Genomic DNA, 20,237 nt, shown 5'->3' with positions numbered 1-20,237 from the left:
ATTGACAGAGTCGGAGGAAACACCACCACGGCCAACCCCAGTGACGCAGCAGCAGCAGAGACCACAGGAACCAAGCCTCCCACGTCCCGCGTACCTTCGTACAGCCAGTCGCTAAGGCCGTTGTAAATCACGCCTTCCTTCCCAGTTGACACCACACGGATGGCCTGCTTCCCGACGTGTGCACAGTAGTAGATATTGTTTTCAAAGATAAATATCTAATTTGGAAAGAGAAAAAACATAGCGTTAATCAAGGAAGTACTTACAAGCAGGGTGTTCTTTAAAAATCCCAAACCAGCAATGTGGTCTGCATTTTCCTTTGCATTTATCTGACAGAACAGACGTAGTCTCGGGACCCTTTGGAACTCACCCATCTCCAAAATCATCTACATTTAAGGTCAACTGGAGACTCAAACTCCACAGAGTTCACCCAGTGTTATCACTTACCATGACCAGACAATCTGTCTGATACTTTTGGGTATGTTAACATCAAATGGCTTTGACTATCTTAGCAATTGTATTTTTCCTAGGAATTGTGACTGGCGACCTGGGAAGCTTGAAATCTGAGATTTATTCACTCAACATTTATGAAAAGTTACTTAGTGGGCACCAACTCTGTGCCAATCATGGGAGAGCACAGGGATGAATGAGGTGGGACGTATCATGTGCCTTTACTCACAACTCGGTAAAGAAGACAAACTTTAACAGGAAAATGTTCTGAGGAGTGCTGGGAACACGTAATAGTGCTGCTAACTTAGGCCAAAGGACAGGCAAGGAGTCCCTGAGAAAGTGACTGGAACAAAGTTTTTTTATTGTGGTAAAACATACATGACACCAAATTTGCCACCTTGACCACGTTTAAGTGTACAGTTCAGTGGCGCTAAGTGCATTCACACTGCTGTGCAACCATCACCATCATCATTTCCTGGGCTCTTTTCATCCTGCAAAATTCAAACTCTGTCCCCATTAAACACTGATTCCTCATCCCCCTCCCGCCCCCGGCCCCCACCCTTCTGCTTTCTGTGTCCAGGAATCTGACGACTCCAGGGACCGCGTGTAACAGGAACCACACAGCGTTTGTCCTTCTGTGTCTGGCTTATTTCCCTGAGCGTAACGTCCTCAGGGCTCACCCTTGCTGTGGCGCGTGTCAGGATGCTGAGAAACTGGGCTTTAGGCTGAGATCTGAATGGCAAGCAGGATGAAGAAAGGGGGGCTGAGAAATTAGGTTACACGGAGGAAACCGTGTGACAGAGAACCAGAGGCAGGCACGGGCCTGGGGAGCTGGACGAGAGCTCCCTGTGACCGGTCCTGCCGGGCGTGAGGAGGACGGGCAGCAGGAGTGGAAGCCCAGGGGGTGGGGGAGAGGCAGGTGCCAGCCCCCAAGGGTCCGTCCGTGGGCTACAGGACCCCAGAGGCAGCAGGAAGCCCTTGGCAGAAGCTCGGGAAGGGGAGCAACGTGGCTAGAGGCAAGTCTTCTGTGGGCGAGCCCAGGCCCGTGCAGATGAGAAGGCAGGGCAGGAGTCAGCCCGTCGTCAGCTGCGGGGGGGATGGTGGACCAGCCAGGGACAGTGGGGGATGCCCTGGGCGTGGGGAGTGAAGTTGCGGGAGGAGACAGAGTGGTTCCCCAGCCGTTCGCTGGAGCAGCTGGGTGGCCCATGTGCAGCCTGGGGTGCCCTGGAAGATGCTACAGTTCTGACCTTAGGTCAGCCCCAAATTCCCTGGGGCTGGGCGGAGGGTGGGTTAGGTCAGTGGCTCTCGAATTCTGATGTGTATTAGAATGATCTGAGGAGGTCTGACATATCCTACAGCCAGGTCCAAGAGCCCAGCCCAACGGTTAGGATCTAGGGGTGGGATGAGTATTTTTTTTTAAATATTTATTTATTTGGTTGCGCTGGGTCTTAGTTGCGGCAGGCAGGCTCCTTAGTTGTGGCTTGCGGGCTCCTTAGTTGCGGCATGCATGAGGGATCTAGTTCCCTGACCAGGGATCGAACCCGGGCCCCCTGCACTGGGAGCTCGGAGTCTTAACCACTGTGCCACCAGGGACGTCCCCTGGCACCAGTATTTTAAAGAAACACCCTGGGCAAATCCAGTGTGCAACCAAACCTATGAAGCAGTGGCCCAGGACAAATCTAATGTCTCCTGAAGCTCTTAAAGTATAAATTAGCCCATTCTCCAGGCACTGCTCAATTCTGCCCTGTGTTTTCTGTATCTAAATTCTTTGCATGCTACCCCCACAAGGACCTAAGCACATGATGCAAATATCCAATGTCTGTGGCAACTGAGCTTTGTGGACCAAGAACAGGACTCAGTCAGATTTTTTTAAAAAAGGAATTCTAAAAAGAATACTGTCAGCGTCCTTTAAGAGACCAGTGAGGAAGGGTATTTTGCAAGTGTAGGAAACAGCGTACATACTGACATTTTAAACTGAAGGTGCAGAAAGGGCAGTTCCCATAGATGGTTGCCATGGAAGCCTGAACTGACGGCTCTATCAAGTATCAGCCTCCTGCTCGGGCCTCCTGCCTCTTCAAAGATTCACGTCAACCAGGAATGAGGTGGAAAACTTCTAGACACAAGTACACATCCTCATTTAACTTCAGTAGCTGTTCTTACGAGTTTGCCTGAGGGTAAGATGTATTATGAAATTTCAACTTCTTTTATGCGTTCTAAGCCTACAATAAATTTTTGAATCAAATCGGACCGTAGACAATTAATATTCTGAAGAAGTAAAATTTGCTATGATAGATATTAAATCCCTTTTCATCTTGGCTTTATTTTTTATTTTTTATTTTTTTTGTGGTACGCCAGCCTCTCACTGCTGTGGCCTCTCCCGCTGCGGAGCACAGGCTCCGGACGCACAGGCCCAGCAGCCGTGGCCCACGGGCCCAGCCGCTCCGTGGCACGTGGGATCCTCCCGGACCGGGGCACGAACCCGCGTCCCCCGCATCGGCAGGCGGACTCTCAACCACTGCTTGGCTTTATTTTTAATGGAAGGAAAACAAAAGGAAACAAGCTCTAAGGAACAGCGCGTTTTGCTTTGAAGATTTTCACGTCCACAAATGGGGGTCTGGGTTCTACGCAGCTCAGCCACTCCAGGCCCCGCAAGGGCGTCTGCACCATGTGCTCTGGGAGCACAGCGGACCTGCTGCAGGAGCTGAGCCAGCACTGGGCTCCTAGTTGCCTCAGTTTCTTTGTCTGTCAATAGAGATCAATGCAGAACTCAGTCTTAGGGTGGCTATGAGGCTGAGTGAACTGACAACTTGAAAGCACTGAGAACAGCGCCCAGCACAAAGTAAGGGCTCAAGAACACCTATTCTTTTTTGTTTTGCGGTACGCGGGCCTCTCACTGTTGTGGCCTCTCCTGTTGCGGAGCACAGGCTCCGGACGCACAGGCTCAGCAGCCATGGCTCACGGGCCCAGCCGCTCCGCGGCATGTGGGATCCTCCCGGACCGGGGCACGAACCCGTGTCCCCTGCATCGGCAGGCGGACTCTCAACCACTGCGCCACCAGGGAAGCCCCAATAACACCTATTCTTGTTGTGGTTACTATCATCAGTATAAAGGTTTGTTCTGCCTGGAGAGATTATGAGCGGCTTCATGCAGAAGGTGACACCTGAGCTAGACCAGCAAAAATACCCACATTTTCACAGGGTGCTTACGATAAAGCTCAGCTGAAAGACACACGGAGCTAAAGGGGGAGCTCATTATCTCAGGAACCAGGAATGGGATAATTACCATAATTGGGCACAACTTAGCTTTTAGTTCTGGACAAACAAGGCCCAAAGGAAGACATATTGAACAGCTCAGTGCTTGACTGACAGAGAGCAGCACAGCTCCGGTGGATTATAAATGAGAGAACGCTGGACTTGAAGTAGGAACCTGAAGTCTAGTTGGACAACTGGTTGTCCAGCTCTGAGCAGGTTACTTAACCTCACTGAATCTCACGTCCTTCACTACAAAATACGAGGTCGACTGGATGGGCCCTAAGGTTTCCTCCATACTTAACATTGTTGAATCCAAAGGTCTTATGAGCATCTGAGATCAGGAAAAGACGTTTAGCTAATTAATCAGTGATGCTATTACTACACTTGTATTCGAAAGGAGAACTAATTATCATGAAGGCAAAATTCAACATTCACAGTGAACCCAACATGCTACTATCAAGGGGGAAAACAGATTCTCTATATTTCAGCTAAAACCCCCAGTTATCATGTCAGCCTAGGTTTCTTTAACTGACACGGTATAGCGACTGTCCTGATCTCGAGAACACACCCTGGTAGTGGTCACTATTTACTAATTGCTTTTCCCCTGGTTTTCTACTTCCTCTTTTGGGTTACCCCATTGCCTGACCAGGCACAATTTTACTAACACTTCCACAATGAACGAGGATGAACGATCCCGTTATACATGACATTAAGCTTAATTTATAGCGTGAAACAGCACAGTCTGGGTGGTCACGGTAGCACCCACTGGTTCAGCAGCGATCATAAGGAAGCGATGTATTCGTACAGTAAATGGGATGGTCTCTGTTGCAGGCCATTCTAACCCACTGGAAACACTGCACAGTTAACTGACATCACTGGAACACTGAACACAGATATGCCATGTCACCAGAACATGGAAATCCTGTCTCTAAACCTTGCCACCCGGTGAACACACCTTTCGGCAGACTCTGGTGAAGAAGCAAACTGCTGACCGAGAGGTCGGTATGTCTTTGGGAGGCTGGTGCCCATCAGGTTCGTGTGTCCACATGGCTTTAATTTCTGCGTGTACTATGTCACCTCTGGTCCCCTGAATGGTTTCATCAACAGGCCACATAACAGAAAGTCAGAATTACCAACTGTGGCTAACAGATTGGGAAACCCTCCTGCATTCAGAACTTAATGGTCGATTCCCCCTGCATAGAAATTGACCTTCAGGTAACTCTCTGTTTCTATTGCCCTGGACACCTGGTAAGGGTGGATATGGGCTCTAATGGTAGGTGATGCTATTTCTGGTACGTTGCAACCGGTCGAGGAGAACCGTAAACTCTGGGAGGAAGCCGTCGCCGTGACCTCCCAGAGTGCATGATTCCGGTCACCGGGTACCTCCTTCTGGGCACCTGGCAGGGATTCCACCCCCACCCACAGGGGTCCTGTGTACTGAGCTGTCATCAGTGGGGGGACTGGGAGAAGACACTGCTGCACAGCTGTCGGGTGGATGGCCGTGTGGAACGCTGCGGGGGAGGCGCACCCGAGACCACCTGCCGGCCAACGGCTCCTGTCTACACCCTTCTGAGTCCAGCTGGTGCCAAGCGTGGCCTCTGTGGACTTGCGAGTCAGCACATCTGCTTGGCGGACATGAGACCCCCCCCCGCCCCCTGCCGTGGGTGTGTTCCAGCAGCCATCAGGCTCCGAGAATGACCCCTCTTCCCTGGGTTCATGTCAGGAGAAACCGGATGACGGTGGGACTTCTGAGTGGTCACCAGAGTAAAGTTACTGTGGAACAGTTACAAGAAGGGATATTTACCGACACTAAAAGAAGGGAGCAGTAAACAGCGTGGGGCATGTTTCTGAGAAGCAACCTGGCTGCTTGGAGATCACACATCAGTTCGGCCGACTATGAAGGTGGAAAACAGGGCAACAAAAGCCACCAAACCCTGACTCTGCACATCCACCATTATTGTAGAATATACGGGAGAAAGTTAAAATGCCACAACCCTACAAATCACACACATACACAAAACGTGATGATTAAAATACACTTTCTTGTATTTTATTCCCTCCTAGATGAGAGAGAGAGAGAGAGAGAGAGAGAGAGAATGGGAATGTGTGTGTTGGTCGGTGGGGTATAAAACCTAGTTTTAATAAAACTAAAGTCATATAACATATATGGGTTTGCATACTGTTTAGAATCTACATCAGAAATGTTTTTCCATGTCAGTGAGCATTCTCTGAGACATGCTTTTGAGGAGGTATACCATAGTTTATTTAATTATGTCCCTATTGTTTGACATCTATTCTGTTTTTTATTACAATAAAAATGCTCTTGTGTGCATCTTTGTACTTCACTGCACCTCTGACATCTCCCTAGGATAAACCCCTATGAATAGAAATCATGAATCAGGTTCATTGTGCAATAAAAAAAAATGGGTGGAGGACACACACAGTACTGATCATACAGAAGCATTTATATTCATGAAGAACAGAAAGAAATCTTATTACAATGGGAATATTTTGTTTACCAAACTATCAGACTGAACAACAACAACCAAAGTTGCTAAGAATGCTGTGTGCTCTCCCAATGGGGGCAGAGACTGGCTGCATGCTCACAAGAAGTAGTCAGCAAGCCACATCGAAGGAGACTTTTCTTGTGTAGATTATGTGAGAAAGACTGCTGTAAACAAAGTATAATTGGCCTTTTCAAACCGTATCTACAGAACCTGATGACGGTGGAAGCCGTAGCCTCTGAACTAAAGGGGAATAACATACGTGTATGTGTGCTGACACATGTGTTTTCCCCCGTCGACACGTGAAGGTGCTGAGAATCACTCTCCGATTACTCAACGCTCAGTTTCAGGAACTGACCAATTTGTAGATTAAATAAATTCTTTCCTTACTCTGTTTTGCTCTCCCATTCCCTGTTTTGGCCATTTGACTGCTCAACTGGGCAAGGAAGAGAGACCTTCCATTCTTCTAGTTTGTAACTGTGCCTGGAAAATGCAATGATGGGGGGATGGCAAAGCTGTTGATCAAGGAGGGTTTTCCAGATTCTCAGTGGTCCTTATCCAGCTTGGGAGCATCACACCGACCCCACAAACAGGCATGTGAGCACCTCCGATCAGCAAGGCAGGGCGCTGAGCAGTTGCTCAGCAAGCTCTCATCTGACCTGTGCAGGTGGCCAAGACTCCCGAGTCTATTCTGTGTCAGCATGTCATTTCCCCAGTTAATCCATCACCTGAAATTCAGCACACTTGGCTCTCATGTTGGTTCCTGCCCAGGCAGAGGTGGGACGTGGCAAAATTCACTTGCTGTTCTGCCGCTGGATTTTGCCACCCATAAATACAGATAATCACACCTGCCGTGCCAGCCTTGTGGTGTTATTGGGAGGATAAAAGGAGACAATTTTGCTGGAGAAAACCCTGAGGGTTATAAAGCACATTTAAAGGAAATGCACTATTAGCATAATAAGCATCATCAGCCCGTTGGATCCTTGCTACGAGGACACCGTTCTTTTTTTTTTTTTTTTGCTCTACGCGGGCCTCTCACTGTTGTGGCCTCTCCCATTGCGGAGCACAGGCTCCGGACGCGCAGGCTCAGCGGCCATGGCTCATGGGCCCAGCCGCTCCGCGGCATGTGGGATCTTCCCGGACCGGGGCACGAACCTGTGTCCCCTGCATCGGCAGGCGGACTCCCAACCACTGCGCCACCAGGGAAGCCTGAGGACACCGTTCTAACAGCAGGGTTCTTTCAGCTTCTCATGTCAATACTGCCCCCTCTGCCCTTTCCACCAAAAATCAGTGGAAGACATTACATCACATTTTGATGCAGTAAACTAATTCAGGATTTAATGCCAAAGAGCAGAGTTCAGTGCCAAGAAAGAGAAAGTCCTGTACATAATCTAAAACCATTCTTCTTGTCAGAAAGTACTCACATTTTTCATCCTTTCAAATGTCAACCAAAATCAAGAAGAAACATCTGAAACATCACCATAAAGACCCTCCCCTCAGTGTAGCCCTTAAATGGTCAAGGAAAAGCTTCCTTTTCAGAGTCACCCACTGAGATCCTGAGAGAAAAAGCTCTCAGGATCCCTCTCACTTGATGAGTCCACATTTTAACTTGGAGAGTTCAGAAATGTTATTTTTTCAAAGCTGAGGAAAAAGTCCCTAAATGAAATTATGCTCCTGAGGAGTTGATGGCCGTATTCACTGTCGCCTGTGATATGGGAGCTGAGCAATTTCATCTCGACCACAGAGACGTGAGGCTCCTAACGCACCCAGGACCTCGGGGCGGGGCCGCGTCAGGGAAGCAGCGAGCGGGTGCCTGGCCTGAGAACGGGTGCGAGCACCCTCCAAGCCCTCTCTTCTCCCCGAGGGCCTCTGAGCTGCGGGGCTGCCCACGGACGGCCTGGTCAGGATAAGAAGTGCTGGGAGGGCCAAGTGCTGTAAGGCCAGGTGACAGGGCCCCCGTCTGGCCTGGGCTTGGGGTCGCCTGAGAATGGCTGCTGAGCTGGGATGATGTGGAGGGTGGGCAGCAGCCGTCGGGGGGAGGAGGGGCACAGGGCACCGCAGGGGAGAGAGGCCTCTGTCCGTCTGGGCAAATGGGGCGGCCCGTGTGGAATGAGGGCCGGGGGGCCAGGTCAAGGCAGGGAGTGTCGGGGGTGAGGCTGGAAAAGGGGCCGGGGAGCCGTGCAGGTCCCACAGGCCACGTTACTGACTGCGCTTCCTTCTAAGGGCAGCGGAGCACCTGGGGAGCTTTGGTGGCATCATGGTCGCTGGCTGTTTTAAGAGAGCGAGTGAGAAGATGGTGCTGTGTTTTCCATGACACCCTGTTGCCGTGTAGGGGGCGGGGCAGAGGGCAAGGGGTCCCGGGGGATGGTCCAGAGGGACAGTGGAGGCTTGAGCGGTGTTGGCCCAATGGTGGGGCTGCAGTGACAGCGGTGGGTTTCCAGGGCGCGGTGCTGCCTGGACACAGGCCAAGGGAAGGCAGGTGTGAAGGAGTCTCCTGATCTGACACAGGCAAGTGGACGGACGGAGGTGCCCCCGGGAGTCCCTGGAGGCAGGGCACGGGGGGAAGCCATGAGCCCACCTAGACACGGGGAACAGGGCAATCAAGTGGCATGGCCCCTGGAGAGTCTCAGGCTGGGGGTGGGATGAGCAGCAGTTATTCTTACTATGAAAACAGCTCGTCAACCCTGAATGAACTTGAACCACCATGGAATCTGCCTGTGCGGGCCACGGCCGCCTACTTGTCCTTCCCTCTTGTGTCTTTAGCTGGCACCACAGCCCCTGCCTGAGAGCCTGCACTGTCCACGGCAGCGCCTGGACGGGGCTGTCCCGTCCCTCAGGCAGCCCAGTTCCCTGCTCCGTGGGGACGGGCACTATCAGTGTCACCAGGAAATGCCACGGAAGAGTCCACCGTCTGGGATCAGCATTAACCACTGAACGAGGTGCCTTTCTTTAGAGGGTCTGGGGGGGAAGGCCACTTCAAAGCCACACAAAGGGCCTCTCGCAGGGCCTTTCAGGCCGTGTGGCAACCCCTGGAAAGCCCCAGCTCCCTCCACAGGGCACCGCCTCCCGGGCTGAGCTGAAGGCAACCCTCAGATGCGCTGTAACCACCAGCACAGCGACAGCTGCTCTGTGGCTGCACGCTTATTGCACCAACAAAAGGACGACTGGATTTACTGGGTTACCTGACTTAGGAGAATATTTGCTTCTATTCTACGCCTGGATGTTGCGGCTGAGCACTTCGCGGAAATCTCCACTCTCCATTTACCTAGTTTGAAGTCGTCCCTCGCCCATATCCTGTGGCTCTGGGCCGTCTGTGAGAGCCACTTTCTGCCCTGGACACCAGCACGGACAGTCGCCCAAAATGATGCACCTTGTCCGTTGGAAGAGCCAGGATTTGGGCCGAGGCAGCGCGACTCCGGAGTCCGTGCTCTGTGGCCTCTCACTGTCTGGACACCCTGCTATTTTGTACAACTGAGGAGCAGGCTCAGAGAAGCTAAGCTTTCACCCAAGGTCACAGAGCTGCTTAGTGACAGAATGAGACACGAACTGCTTAAGCCACATGCCCGTGATCCCAGCGCCAGCAGTGACAGCGGCGTCTGGGAGCCCACGAGAACCCTGGTCGCGAGCGTCAGGACCCTCCGCAGACCAGACGAGTGTTAGCGGGCCCCCCGGTGACCCTGATGCACACCGCAATTTGCTGCTTCTTCCAGCTGAAAATCATGAACAATTTTGAGCAACTCTGCCAGTGAGAATGGCTGGACCGCTGGGCCTTCGTGGGAGTGGGTCTGAAAACTCTCTAAGAGCACTGAGAGAAATGACAAATGTACTGACTGGCAGAAATCAGTCCGAGGCGCTCTCTCAATCTTTTTATACCGCAGTTAAATTCAAGCCTCATTGGTTGCCAAACATAGTCTTCTGACTCCAAAGAAGTGAATGAATTTTCCAGTATCTTCCTAAGGGGATGAAAAAATCCATTTTTTTCTTGGTAAGTTTCCAGGCTTTTTTGTATACAGTCCAAATATAAGGCCAGCAATGCTGCCACTGAAACATTATTCGGACGTCCCTGGCTGGACCACCTAGATCGTACCAGGTACTTTAACTGTGCAGTGTTTGCTCTGAGGGCACACTGAAGCCACTAACACCGTCCCAGACATGCCAGCTCAGCCCTCTCAGACACATTCCCTCCGATGTTGCCCGGGTGACTGGTCTTAGGACTTTATTCTCCAAGGTGATGGGATAAACAGCCGACCTCTCTTCAGCCACTAGGGGCTCATTATCTGGTCTGTAGATTATTCACGGTCTTTGAAACTCCCCTTTCTTTTGGCTCTTCACCTCCCAGCTTGTTACTGCTCCCCAGCATCTCCCCAGAGGGTGGGAATGGGGATCAAAGACAGTCCAGCTCGGAAGCCCACCATCCTTGGCATTTATGCTCAGGAGACATTTGCTGTGGTTCTGCTGGGACTGGCTCCGGGCTACCCTGTGAAGTCCTTAAAGATGATTTCTGCTACCTGTCACACTCTCGTCAGTGATCTTTTCTATTATTTACACACCGAGACAATAAAGGATGAATGGGCCCAGAATAAAACCAGAAAATTCACAAGAAAGATGCCATGGGTATTAATTTATAGAAAATAATCAACTACTAAATACATATTAATTTAATCAACTACAGGATATAATTAAATACCTGCTGATTTAAATAGCAATGCAACTGAATTACATTAGCAAAGAGTTTTGAAAATTCGTAGAAGCAGCAATATTTTTTTAATGATACAGCCTGATCCTTTATGCAGTAAATATATGACCGATTAAGCACACAGGAAACAATTTTTAAATGTATATCAAGTGCCTTAAAAAAGTGTTCAATACTTCAATTAAGAATATCAATTGGCAAGGAGAGGGGTAAGATGGGAGAAGAGTAAGACATGCAGATCACCTTCCTCTCCACAGATACATCAGAAATACAGCTACACGTGGAACCACCCCTACAGAACACCCACTGAACGCTGGCAGAAGACCTCAGACCTCCCAAAAGGCAAGAAACTCCCCACGGGGCTTCCCTGGTGGCGCAGTGGTTGAGAGTCCGCCTGCCGATGCAGGGGACACGGGTTCGTGCCCCGGTCCGGGAAGATCCCACATGCCGCTGAGCGGCTGGGCCCGTGAGCCATGGCCGCTGAGCCTGCGCGTCCGGAGCCTGTGCTCCGCAACGGGAGAGGCCACAACAGTGAGAGGCCCGTGTACCGAAAAAAAAAAAAAAAAAGAAAGAAAGAAACTCCCCACGTACCTGGGTAGGGCAAAAGAAAACAGAATAAACAGAGACAAAAGGATAGGGCCGGGAACTGCACCAGTGGGAGGGAGCCGTGAAGGAGAAACGGTTTCCACACACTAGGAGCCCCTTTGCGGGCGGAGACTGCGGGTGGCAGAGGGGGAAAGCTTCGGAGCCGCGGAGGAGACCGCAGCCACAGGGGTACGGAGGGCAAAGCAGAGAGATTCCCGCACAGAGGACCGGTGCCGACCGCCACTCACCAGCCCGAGAGGCTTGTCTGCTCACCCGCCCGGGCGGGCGGGGCTGGGAGCTGAGGCTCGGGTTGGGGTTTCGGTCGGAGCACAGGATGAGGACAGGGGCTGGCGGCGGGAAGAGAGCCTGAAGGGGTTAGTGCGCCACGGCTAGCCCGGAGGGAGTCCGGGAAAAGGTCTGGAGCTGCCGAAGAGGCAAGAGACTTTTTCTTGCCTCTTTGTTTCCTGGTGCGCGGGGAGAGGGGATTCAGAGCGCTGCTTAAAGGAGCTGCGGAGACGGGCGCGAGCCGCGGCTAACAGCGCGGACCCTAAAGACGGGCGTGGGATGCTGGGGCTGCTGCTGCCGCCACCAAGAAGCCTGTGTGCGAGCGCAGGTCACGCTCCACACCTCCCCTCCCGGCAGCCTGTGCTGCCCGCCACTGCCAGGGAGAGCGCACGGCGCGCCTCGGGCTCGTGCAACGTCTCGCCGGCCTCTGCCGCCGCAGGCTGGCCCTGAACTCCGTGCCCCTCCCTCCCCCCAGCCTGAGGGAGCCAGAGCCACCGAATCAGCGGCTCCTTTAACCCCGTCCTGTCTGAGCGAAGAACAGACGTCCTCAGGCGACCTACACGCAGAGGCGGGGCCGAATCCAAAGCTGAGCCCCGGGAGCTGTGCGAACAGAGAAGAGAAAGGGGAATCTCTCCCAGCAGCCTCAGAAGCAGCGGATTAAAGCTCCACAATCAACTTGATGTACCCTGCATCTGTAGAATACATGAATAGACAACGAATCATCCCAAATTGAGGAGGTGGACTTTGGGAGCAAGATTTATTATTTTTCCCCCCTTTCCTAGGGTTCTGTCCGTCTTTTTTTTTTTTTTTTTACTTAAAATCTTTTTTTCTTAATTATTTTTTATTTTTTATTATAATTATTTTATTTTACCTTGCTTTATTTTATTTTATCCTCTTTCTTTCTTTCTACTTTTTCTCCCTCTTATTCTGAGCCGTGTGGATGAAAGGCTCTTGGTACTCCAGCCAGGAGTGAGTGCTGTGCCTCTGAGGTGGGAGAGCCAAGTTCAGGACACTGGTCCACAAGAGACCTCCGAGCTCCACGTAATATCAAGCAGCGAAAATCTCCCAGAGATCTCCATCTCAACGCCAAGACCCAGCTTCACTCAACGACCAGCAAGCTACAGTGCTGGACACCCTATGCTAAACAACTAGCAAGACAGGAACACAACCCCACCCATTAGCAGACAGGCTGCCTAAAATCATAATAAGTCCACAGACACCCCAAAACACACCACCAGACGTGGACCTGCCCACCAGAAAGACAAGATCCAGCCTCATCCACCAGAACACAGGCACTAGTCCCCTCCACCAGGAAGCCTACATAACCCACTGAACCAACCTTAGCCACTGGGGACAGACACCAAAAACAACGGGAACTACGAACCTGCAGCCTGCAAAAAACAGACGGCAAACACAGTAAGATAAGCAAAATGAGAAGACAGAAAAACACACAGCAGATGAAGGAGCAAGATAAAAACCCACCAGACCTAACAAATGAAGAAGAAATAGGCAGTCTACCTGAAAAAGAATTCAGAATAATGATAGTAAAGATGATCCCAAATCTTGGAAATATAATAGAGAAAATGCAAGAAACATTTAACAAGGACCTAGAACTAAAGAGGAAACAAGCAATGATGAACAACACAATAAATGAAATTAAAAATACTCTAGAAGGGATCAATAGCAGAATAACTGAGGCAGAAGAACGGATAAGTGACCTGGAAGATAAAATAGTGGAAATAACTACTGCAGAGCAGAATAAAGAAAAAAGAATGAAAAGAACTGAGGACAGTCTCAGAGACCTCTGGGAAAACATTAAATGCACCAACATTCGAACTATAGGGGTCCCAGAAGAAGAGAAAAAGGAAGGGACTGAGAAAATATTTGAAGAGATTATAGTTGAAAACTTCCCTAATATGGGAAAGGAAATAATTAATCAAGTCCAGGAAGCACAGAGAGTCCCATACGGGATAAATCCAAGGAGAAACACGCCAAGACACATGTTAATCAAACTGTCAAAAATTAAATACAAAGAAAACATATTAAAAGCAGCAAGTGAAGGGCTTCCCCGGTGGCTCAGTGGTTGAGAGTCCGCCTGCCAATGCAGGGGACACGTATTTGTGCCCCGGTCCGGGAAGATCCCACATGCCGCAGAGTGGCTAGGCCCGTGAGCCATGGCTGCTGAGCCTGTGGGTGCAGAGCCTGTGCTCCACAACGGGAGAGGTCACAACAGTGAGAGGCCTATGTACAGCAAAAAAAAAAAAAAGAAAGCAGCAAGGGAAAAACAACAAGTAACACACAAGGGAATCTCCATAAGGTTAACAGCTGATCTTTCAGCAGAAACTCTGCAAGCCAGAAGGGAGTAGCAGGACATATTTAAATTGATGAAGGAGAAGAACCTACAACCAAGATTACTCTACCCAGCAAGGATCTCATTCAGATTTGATGGAGAAGTTAAAATCTTTACAGACAAGCAAAAGCTGAGAGAGTTCAGCACCACCAAACCAGCTTTACAACAAATGCTAATGGAACTTCCATAGGCAAGAAACACAAGAGAAGGAAAATACCTACAATAACAAACTGAAAACAATTAAGAAAATGGGAATAGGAACATACATATTGATAATTACCTGAAATGTAAATGGATTAAATGTTCCCACCAAAAGACACAGACTGGCTGAATGGATACAAAAACAAGACCCATATATATGCTGTCTACTTGAGACCCACTTCAGACCTAAGGACACATACAGACTGAAAGTGAGGGGATGGAAAAAGATATTCCATGCAAATGGAAATCAAAAGAAAGCTGGAGTAGCAATTCTCATATCAGACAAAATAGACTTTAAAATAAAGACTATTACAAGAGACAAAGAAGGATACTACATAATGATCAAGGGATTGATCCAAGAAGAAGATATAACAATTGTAAATATTTATGCACCCAACATAGGAGCACCTCAATACATAAGGCAAATACTAACAGCCATAAAAGGGGAAATCAACAGTTAACACATTCATAGTAGGGGACTTTAACACCCCACTTTCACCAATGGACAGATCATCCAAAATGAAAATAAATAAGGAAGCACAAGCTTTAAATGATACATTAAACAAGATGGACTTAATTGATATTTATAGGACATTCCATCCAAAAACAACAGAATATACATTTTTCTCAAGTGCTCATGGAACATTTTCCAGGATAGATCGTATCTTGGGTCACAAATCAAGCCTTGGTAAATTTAAGAAAATTGAAATCATATCAAGTATCTTTTCCAACCACAACGCTATGAGACTAGATATCAACTACTGGAAAAGATCTTTAAAAAATACAAACACATGGCAGCTAAACAATGCACTACTTAATAACGAAGTGATCACTGAAGAAATCAAAGAGGAAATCAAAAAATACCTAGAAACAAATGACAATGGAGACACGACGACCCAAAACCTATGGGATGCAGCAAAAGCAGTTCTAAGAGGGAAGTTTATAGCAATACAATCCTACCTTAAGAAACAGGAAACATCTCAAATAAACAACCTAACCTTGAACCTAAAGCAATTAGTAAAAGAAGAACAAAAAAACCCCCAAAGTTAGCAGAAGGAAAGAAATCATAAAGATCAGATCAGAAATAAATGAAAAAGAAATGAAGGAAATGATAGCAAAGATCAATAAAACTAAAAGCTGGTTCTTTGAGAAGATAAACAAAATTGATAAACCATTAGCCAGACTTATCAAAAAAAAAGGGAGAAGACTCAAATCAATAGAATTAGAAATGAAAAAGGAGAAGTAACAACTGACACTACAGAAATACAAAATATCATGAGAGATTACTACAAGCAACTCTATGCCAATAAAATGGATAACCTGGAAGAAATCCACAAATTCTTAGAAATGCACACCTGCCAAGAGTGAACCAGGAAGAAATAGAAAATATGAACAGACCAATCACAAGCACTGAAATTGAGACTGTGATTAAAAATCTTCCAACAAACAAAAGCCCAGGACCAGATGGCTTCACAGGCGAATTCTGTCAAACATTTAGAGAAGAGCTAACACCTATCCTTCCCAAATTCTTCCAAAATATAGCAGAGGGAGAAACATTCCCAAACTCATTCTACGAGGCCACCATGACCCTGATACCAAAACCAAAGATGTCACAAAGAAAGAAAACTACAGGCCAATATCACTGATGAACATAGATGCAAAAATCCTCAGCAAAATACTAGCAAACAGAATCCAACAGCACATTGAAAGGATCATACACCATGATCAAGTGGGGTTTATTCCAGGAATGCAAGGATTCTTCAATATACGCAAAAAAATCAGTGTGATATACCATATTAAAATACTGAAGGAGAAAAAGCATATGGTCATCTCAACAGATGCAGAGAAAGCTTTTGACAAAATTCAACACACATTTATGATAAAAACCCTGCAGAAAGTAGGCATAGAGGGAACATAATAAACCCCATATATGACAAACCCACAGCTAACATTGTCCTCAATGGTGAAAAACTGAAAGCATTTCCACTAAGATCAGGAACAAGACAAGGTTGCCCACTCTCACCACTCTTATTCAACGTAGTTTTGGAAGTTTTAGCCACAGCAATCAGAGAAGAAAAAGAAATAAAAGGAATCCAAATTGGAAAAGAAGAAGTAAAGCTGTCACTTTTTGCAGATGACATGATACTATACATAGAGAATCCCAAAGATGCTACCAGAAAACTACTAGAGTTAATCAATGAATTTGGTAAAGTAGCAGGATACAAGATTAATGCACAGAAATCTCCAGCATTCCTATACACTAATGATGAAAAATCTGAAAATGAAATTAAGAAAACACTCCCATTTACCACTGCAACATAAATAATAAAATATCTAGGAATAAACCTACCTAAGAAGACAGAAGACCTGTGTGCAGAAAATTATAAGACACTGATGAAAGAAAGGTGATACAAATAGATGGAGAGATATACCATGTTCTTGGATTGAAAGAATCAACAGTGTGAAAATGACTCTACTACCCAAAGCAATCTACAGATTCAATGCAATCCCTATCAAACTACGACTGGCGTCTTTCACAGAACTAGAACAAAAAATTTCACAATTTGCAAAAGACCCCAAATAGCCAAAGTAATCTTGAGAACAAAAACTGGAGCTGGAGGAATCAGGCTCCCTGACTTCAGACTATACTACAAAGCTACAGTAATCAAGACAGTATGGTACTGGCACAAAAATAGAGATATAGATCAATGGAACAGGATAGAAAGCCCAGAGATAAACCCACGCACATATGGTCACCTTATCTTTGATAAAGGAGGCAAGAATATACAGTGGAGAAAAGACAGCCTCTTCAATAATTGGTGCTGGGAAAACTGGACAGCTACATGTAAAAGTATGAGATTAGAACACTCCCTAACACCATACGCAAAAATAAGCTCAAAATGGATTAAAGACCTAAATGTAAGGCCAGACACTATCAAACTCTTAGAGGAAAACATAGGCAGAACACTCTATGACATAAATCACGGCAAGATTCTTTTTGTCCCACCTCCTAGAGAAATGGAAATAAAACCAAAAATAAACAAATGGGACGTAATGAAACTGAAAAGCTTTTGCACAGCAAAGGATACCATAAACAAGACAAAAAGACAACCCTCAGAATGGGAGAAAGTATTTGCAAATGAAGCAACTGACAAAGGGTTAATCTCCAAAATTTACAAGCTCAATAACAAAGAAACAAACAACCCAATCCAAAAATGTGCAGAAGACCTAAATAGACATTTCTTCAAAGAAGATATACAGATTACTAACAAACACATGAAAGAATGTTCAACATCTTTAATCATTAGAGAAATGCAAATCAAAACTACAATGAGATATCATCTCACATCGGTCAGAATGGCCATCATCAAAAAATCTAGCAACAATAAATGCTGGAGAGGGTGTGGAGAAAAGGGAACACTCTTGCACTGCTGGTGGGAATGTAAATTGATACAGCCAATATGGAGAACAGTATGGAGGTTCCTTAAAAAACTAAAAATAGAACTACCATATGACCCAGTAATCCCACTACTGGGCATATACCCTGAGAAAACCATAATTCAAAAAGAGTCATGTACCAAAATGTTCATTGCAGCTCTATTTACAATAGCCAGGAGATGGAAGCAACCTAAGTGTCCATCATCGGATGAATGCATAAAGAAGATGTGGCACATATATACAACGGAATATTACTCAGCCATAAAACAAAACGAAATTGAATTATTTGTAGTGAGGTGGATGGACCTAGAGTCTATCATGCAGAGTGAAGTAAGTCAGAAAGAGAAAAACAAATACTGTATGCTAACACATATATATGGAATCTAAGAAAAAAAAAAAGGTCATGAAGAACCTAGGGGCAAGACGGGAATAAAGACACAGACCTATTAGAGAATGGACTTGAGGATATGGGGAGGGGGAAGGGTAAGCTGTCACAAAGTGAGAGAGTGGCATGGACATATATACACTACCAAACGTAAAATAGATAGCTAGTGGGAAGCAGCCGCATAGCACAGGGAGATCAGCTCGGTGCTTTGTGACCACCCAGAGGGGTGGGATAGGGAGGGTGGGAGGGAGGGAGACGTGTAAGAGGGAAGAGATATGGCGATATATGTATATGTATAACTGATTCACTTTGTTATAAAGCAGAAACTAACACACCATTGTAAAGCAATTATACTCCAATAAAGATGTTAAAAAAGAAATCAGGGCCTCCCTGGTGGCGCAGTGGTTGAGAGTCCGCCTGCCGATGCAGGGGATGCGGGTTCGTGCCCCGATCTGGGAGGATCCCATGTGCCGCGGAGCGGCTGGGCCCGTGAGCCATGGCCGCTGGGCCTGCGCATCCGGAGCCTGTGCTCCGCAACGGGAGAGGCCACAACAGTGAGAGGCCCGCATACCGCAAAAAGAAAAAAAAAAAAAAAAAAAAAAAAAAAAAAGAAATCAATTGGCAAAAAAAGTGTTCATTTTTTTGACTAAGTAATTCCTCATCATTTTAGGCGCAAAGATATTCCCCTGCAGCAACTGTAGTACTGAATTTTATAAATAGTCTAGATGTCCAACAGGAAAATGATTTAATTTTTATAAATCCATTCAATGAACTGTTATGTAACTGTTAAAAATTATGTTTAGAACAAGTATTTAATTGTATAAAATGCTAACTGAATCACACTGGCCATAAAGTTGGGATATATAAAACTAATTAATATAACTATAACATAATTAACAATAATTGTTATACCTATAGTTATTATTATAAGTGTTTCTATTCTTGGAAACAAGATTAAGAGAACACACTAAAATATTAATAGTAATTATCTAAGAATACTGGATATTGGTCCTTTTACAAGAAGTTTTTTCCCCTACTTTTTGTATTTTTTACTTTCTATAGTTTGTATTATTTTTACAATGGGAAAATAAATAATAAAAATTAATCAACTACCTATAAAATGAGCCTGGCACCAGTATTGGGAACTGGGGATACAATAATGAACACGTCAGCATCTTAACCACCAAGGGGTGTCATGTATGATGGGAAAGGGGCTAGAAACAAGCATTCAATGTACCAGCTGGGTGCACACAGAGGCTGGGGAGCCTGCAGGGCCCAGAACCCCAGCCTGCGGTCCTGGGACCTCAGAGAGGCCGTGCTTTCCATTTCGACACCACCCCTGTCCCTCACTGATTCCTTCATCACTGCCTCTGTCTGAAATGAGTCCCTATGTCTATGGATAATTCATATCAAAAGCAATAAACATTCCACAGACACAGAGAGCATCTCAAGCCCTGGGGCATCGAGGCTTTGCTGCTCCAGGGCCAGCCCTAACTCGGCACCTAAGTCACCGAGCCAAAGAGACCTCAGCGTCTTCCCACCACTGCGGCTGACCTCAGCGTCTGGTCCCATCCTCCGATGCCCGGGACTGAGGCTGGAGGGACCAGACAGGGCAACCCTGAGCCTGTGCCAGGCATTACTGCCCTTCCATTGTGGTGGAAGCACCGGAGCCAGCCCCTATGCAGACTCTGACTCTCAGATGCCACACATGTCTCTGGAGGCCTCTGGATGGGGGAAGGCTGAGCAGGGGCCGGGGAGAGTGCTGAGCTGCCAGTGGGCACACGGGTGTTTGTGGCAGGAGGCGAGGGGTATGTACATCTCCCGAGGGGGGCAGTCTGGACTCAGAGCCGGCTCCACCACCCGCCGGATGCCCCAGACTGACTTTCTCACCCATTAGGTGACCGTGCGTGTCCGTGCAGAGCACCTGGGAAGGTCCCCGCTCGCAGTCGACAGTCTACGTCCACGTCCCCTCTAGTTCCCAAACACTGGGATCCGAAGCAGTCGACAGTCTACGTCCACGTCCCCTCTAGTTCCCAAACACTGGGATCCGAAGCAGTCGACAGTCTACGTCCACATCCCCTCTAGTTCCCGAACACTG

The 20,237-nt window shown here is 47.4% G+C and overlaps 1 protein-coding gene across 5 annotated transcripts in view; it reads right to left on the bottom strand.

The window, feature by feature from the left end:
* The window catches only part of DPP6 (dipeptidyl peptidase like 6), a gene marked incomplete at both ends in the record, with an annotated part of 1,069,187 nt that overhangs the window by 156,870 nt on the left and 892,080 nt on the right, over positions 1-20,237 (bottom strand). For all 5 annotated transcript variants that reach the window (XM_081243456.1, XM_081243458.1, XM_081243455.1 and 2 more), the window contains one exon: positions 95-215. In XM_081243456.1, coding sequence (XP_081099582.1) covers positions 95-215 — 121 coding nt within the window. The remainder of the gene's footprint in view (positions 1-94; positions 216-20,237) is intronic.

This window comes from Mesoplodon bidens (assembly GCF_964165515.1).
Source record: "Mesoplodon bidens genome assembly, chromosome: 9".
In the NCBI taxonomy this organism is placed as follows: Eukaryota; Metazoa; Chordata; class Mammalia; order Artiodactyla; family Ziphiidae; genus Mesoplodon; species Mesoplodon bidens.
Note: the sequence above shows the minus strand (reverse complement) of the source record. Positions and strands in the feature narration are given on the sequence as shown.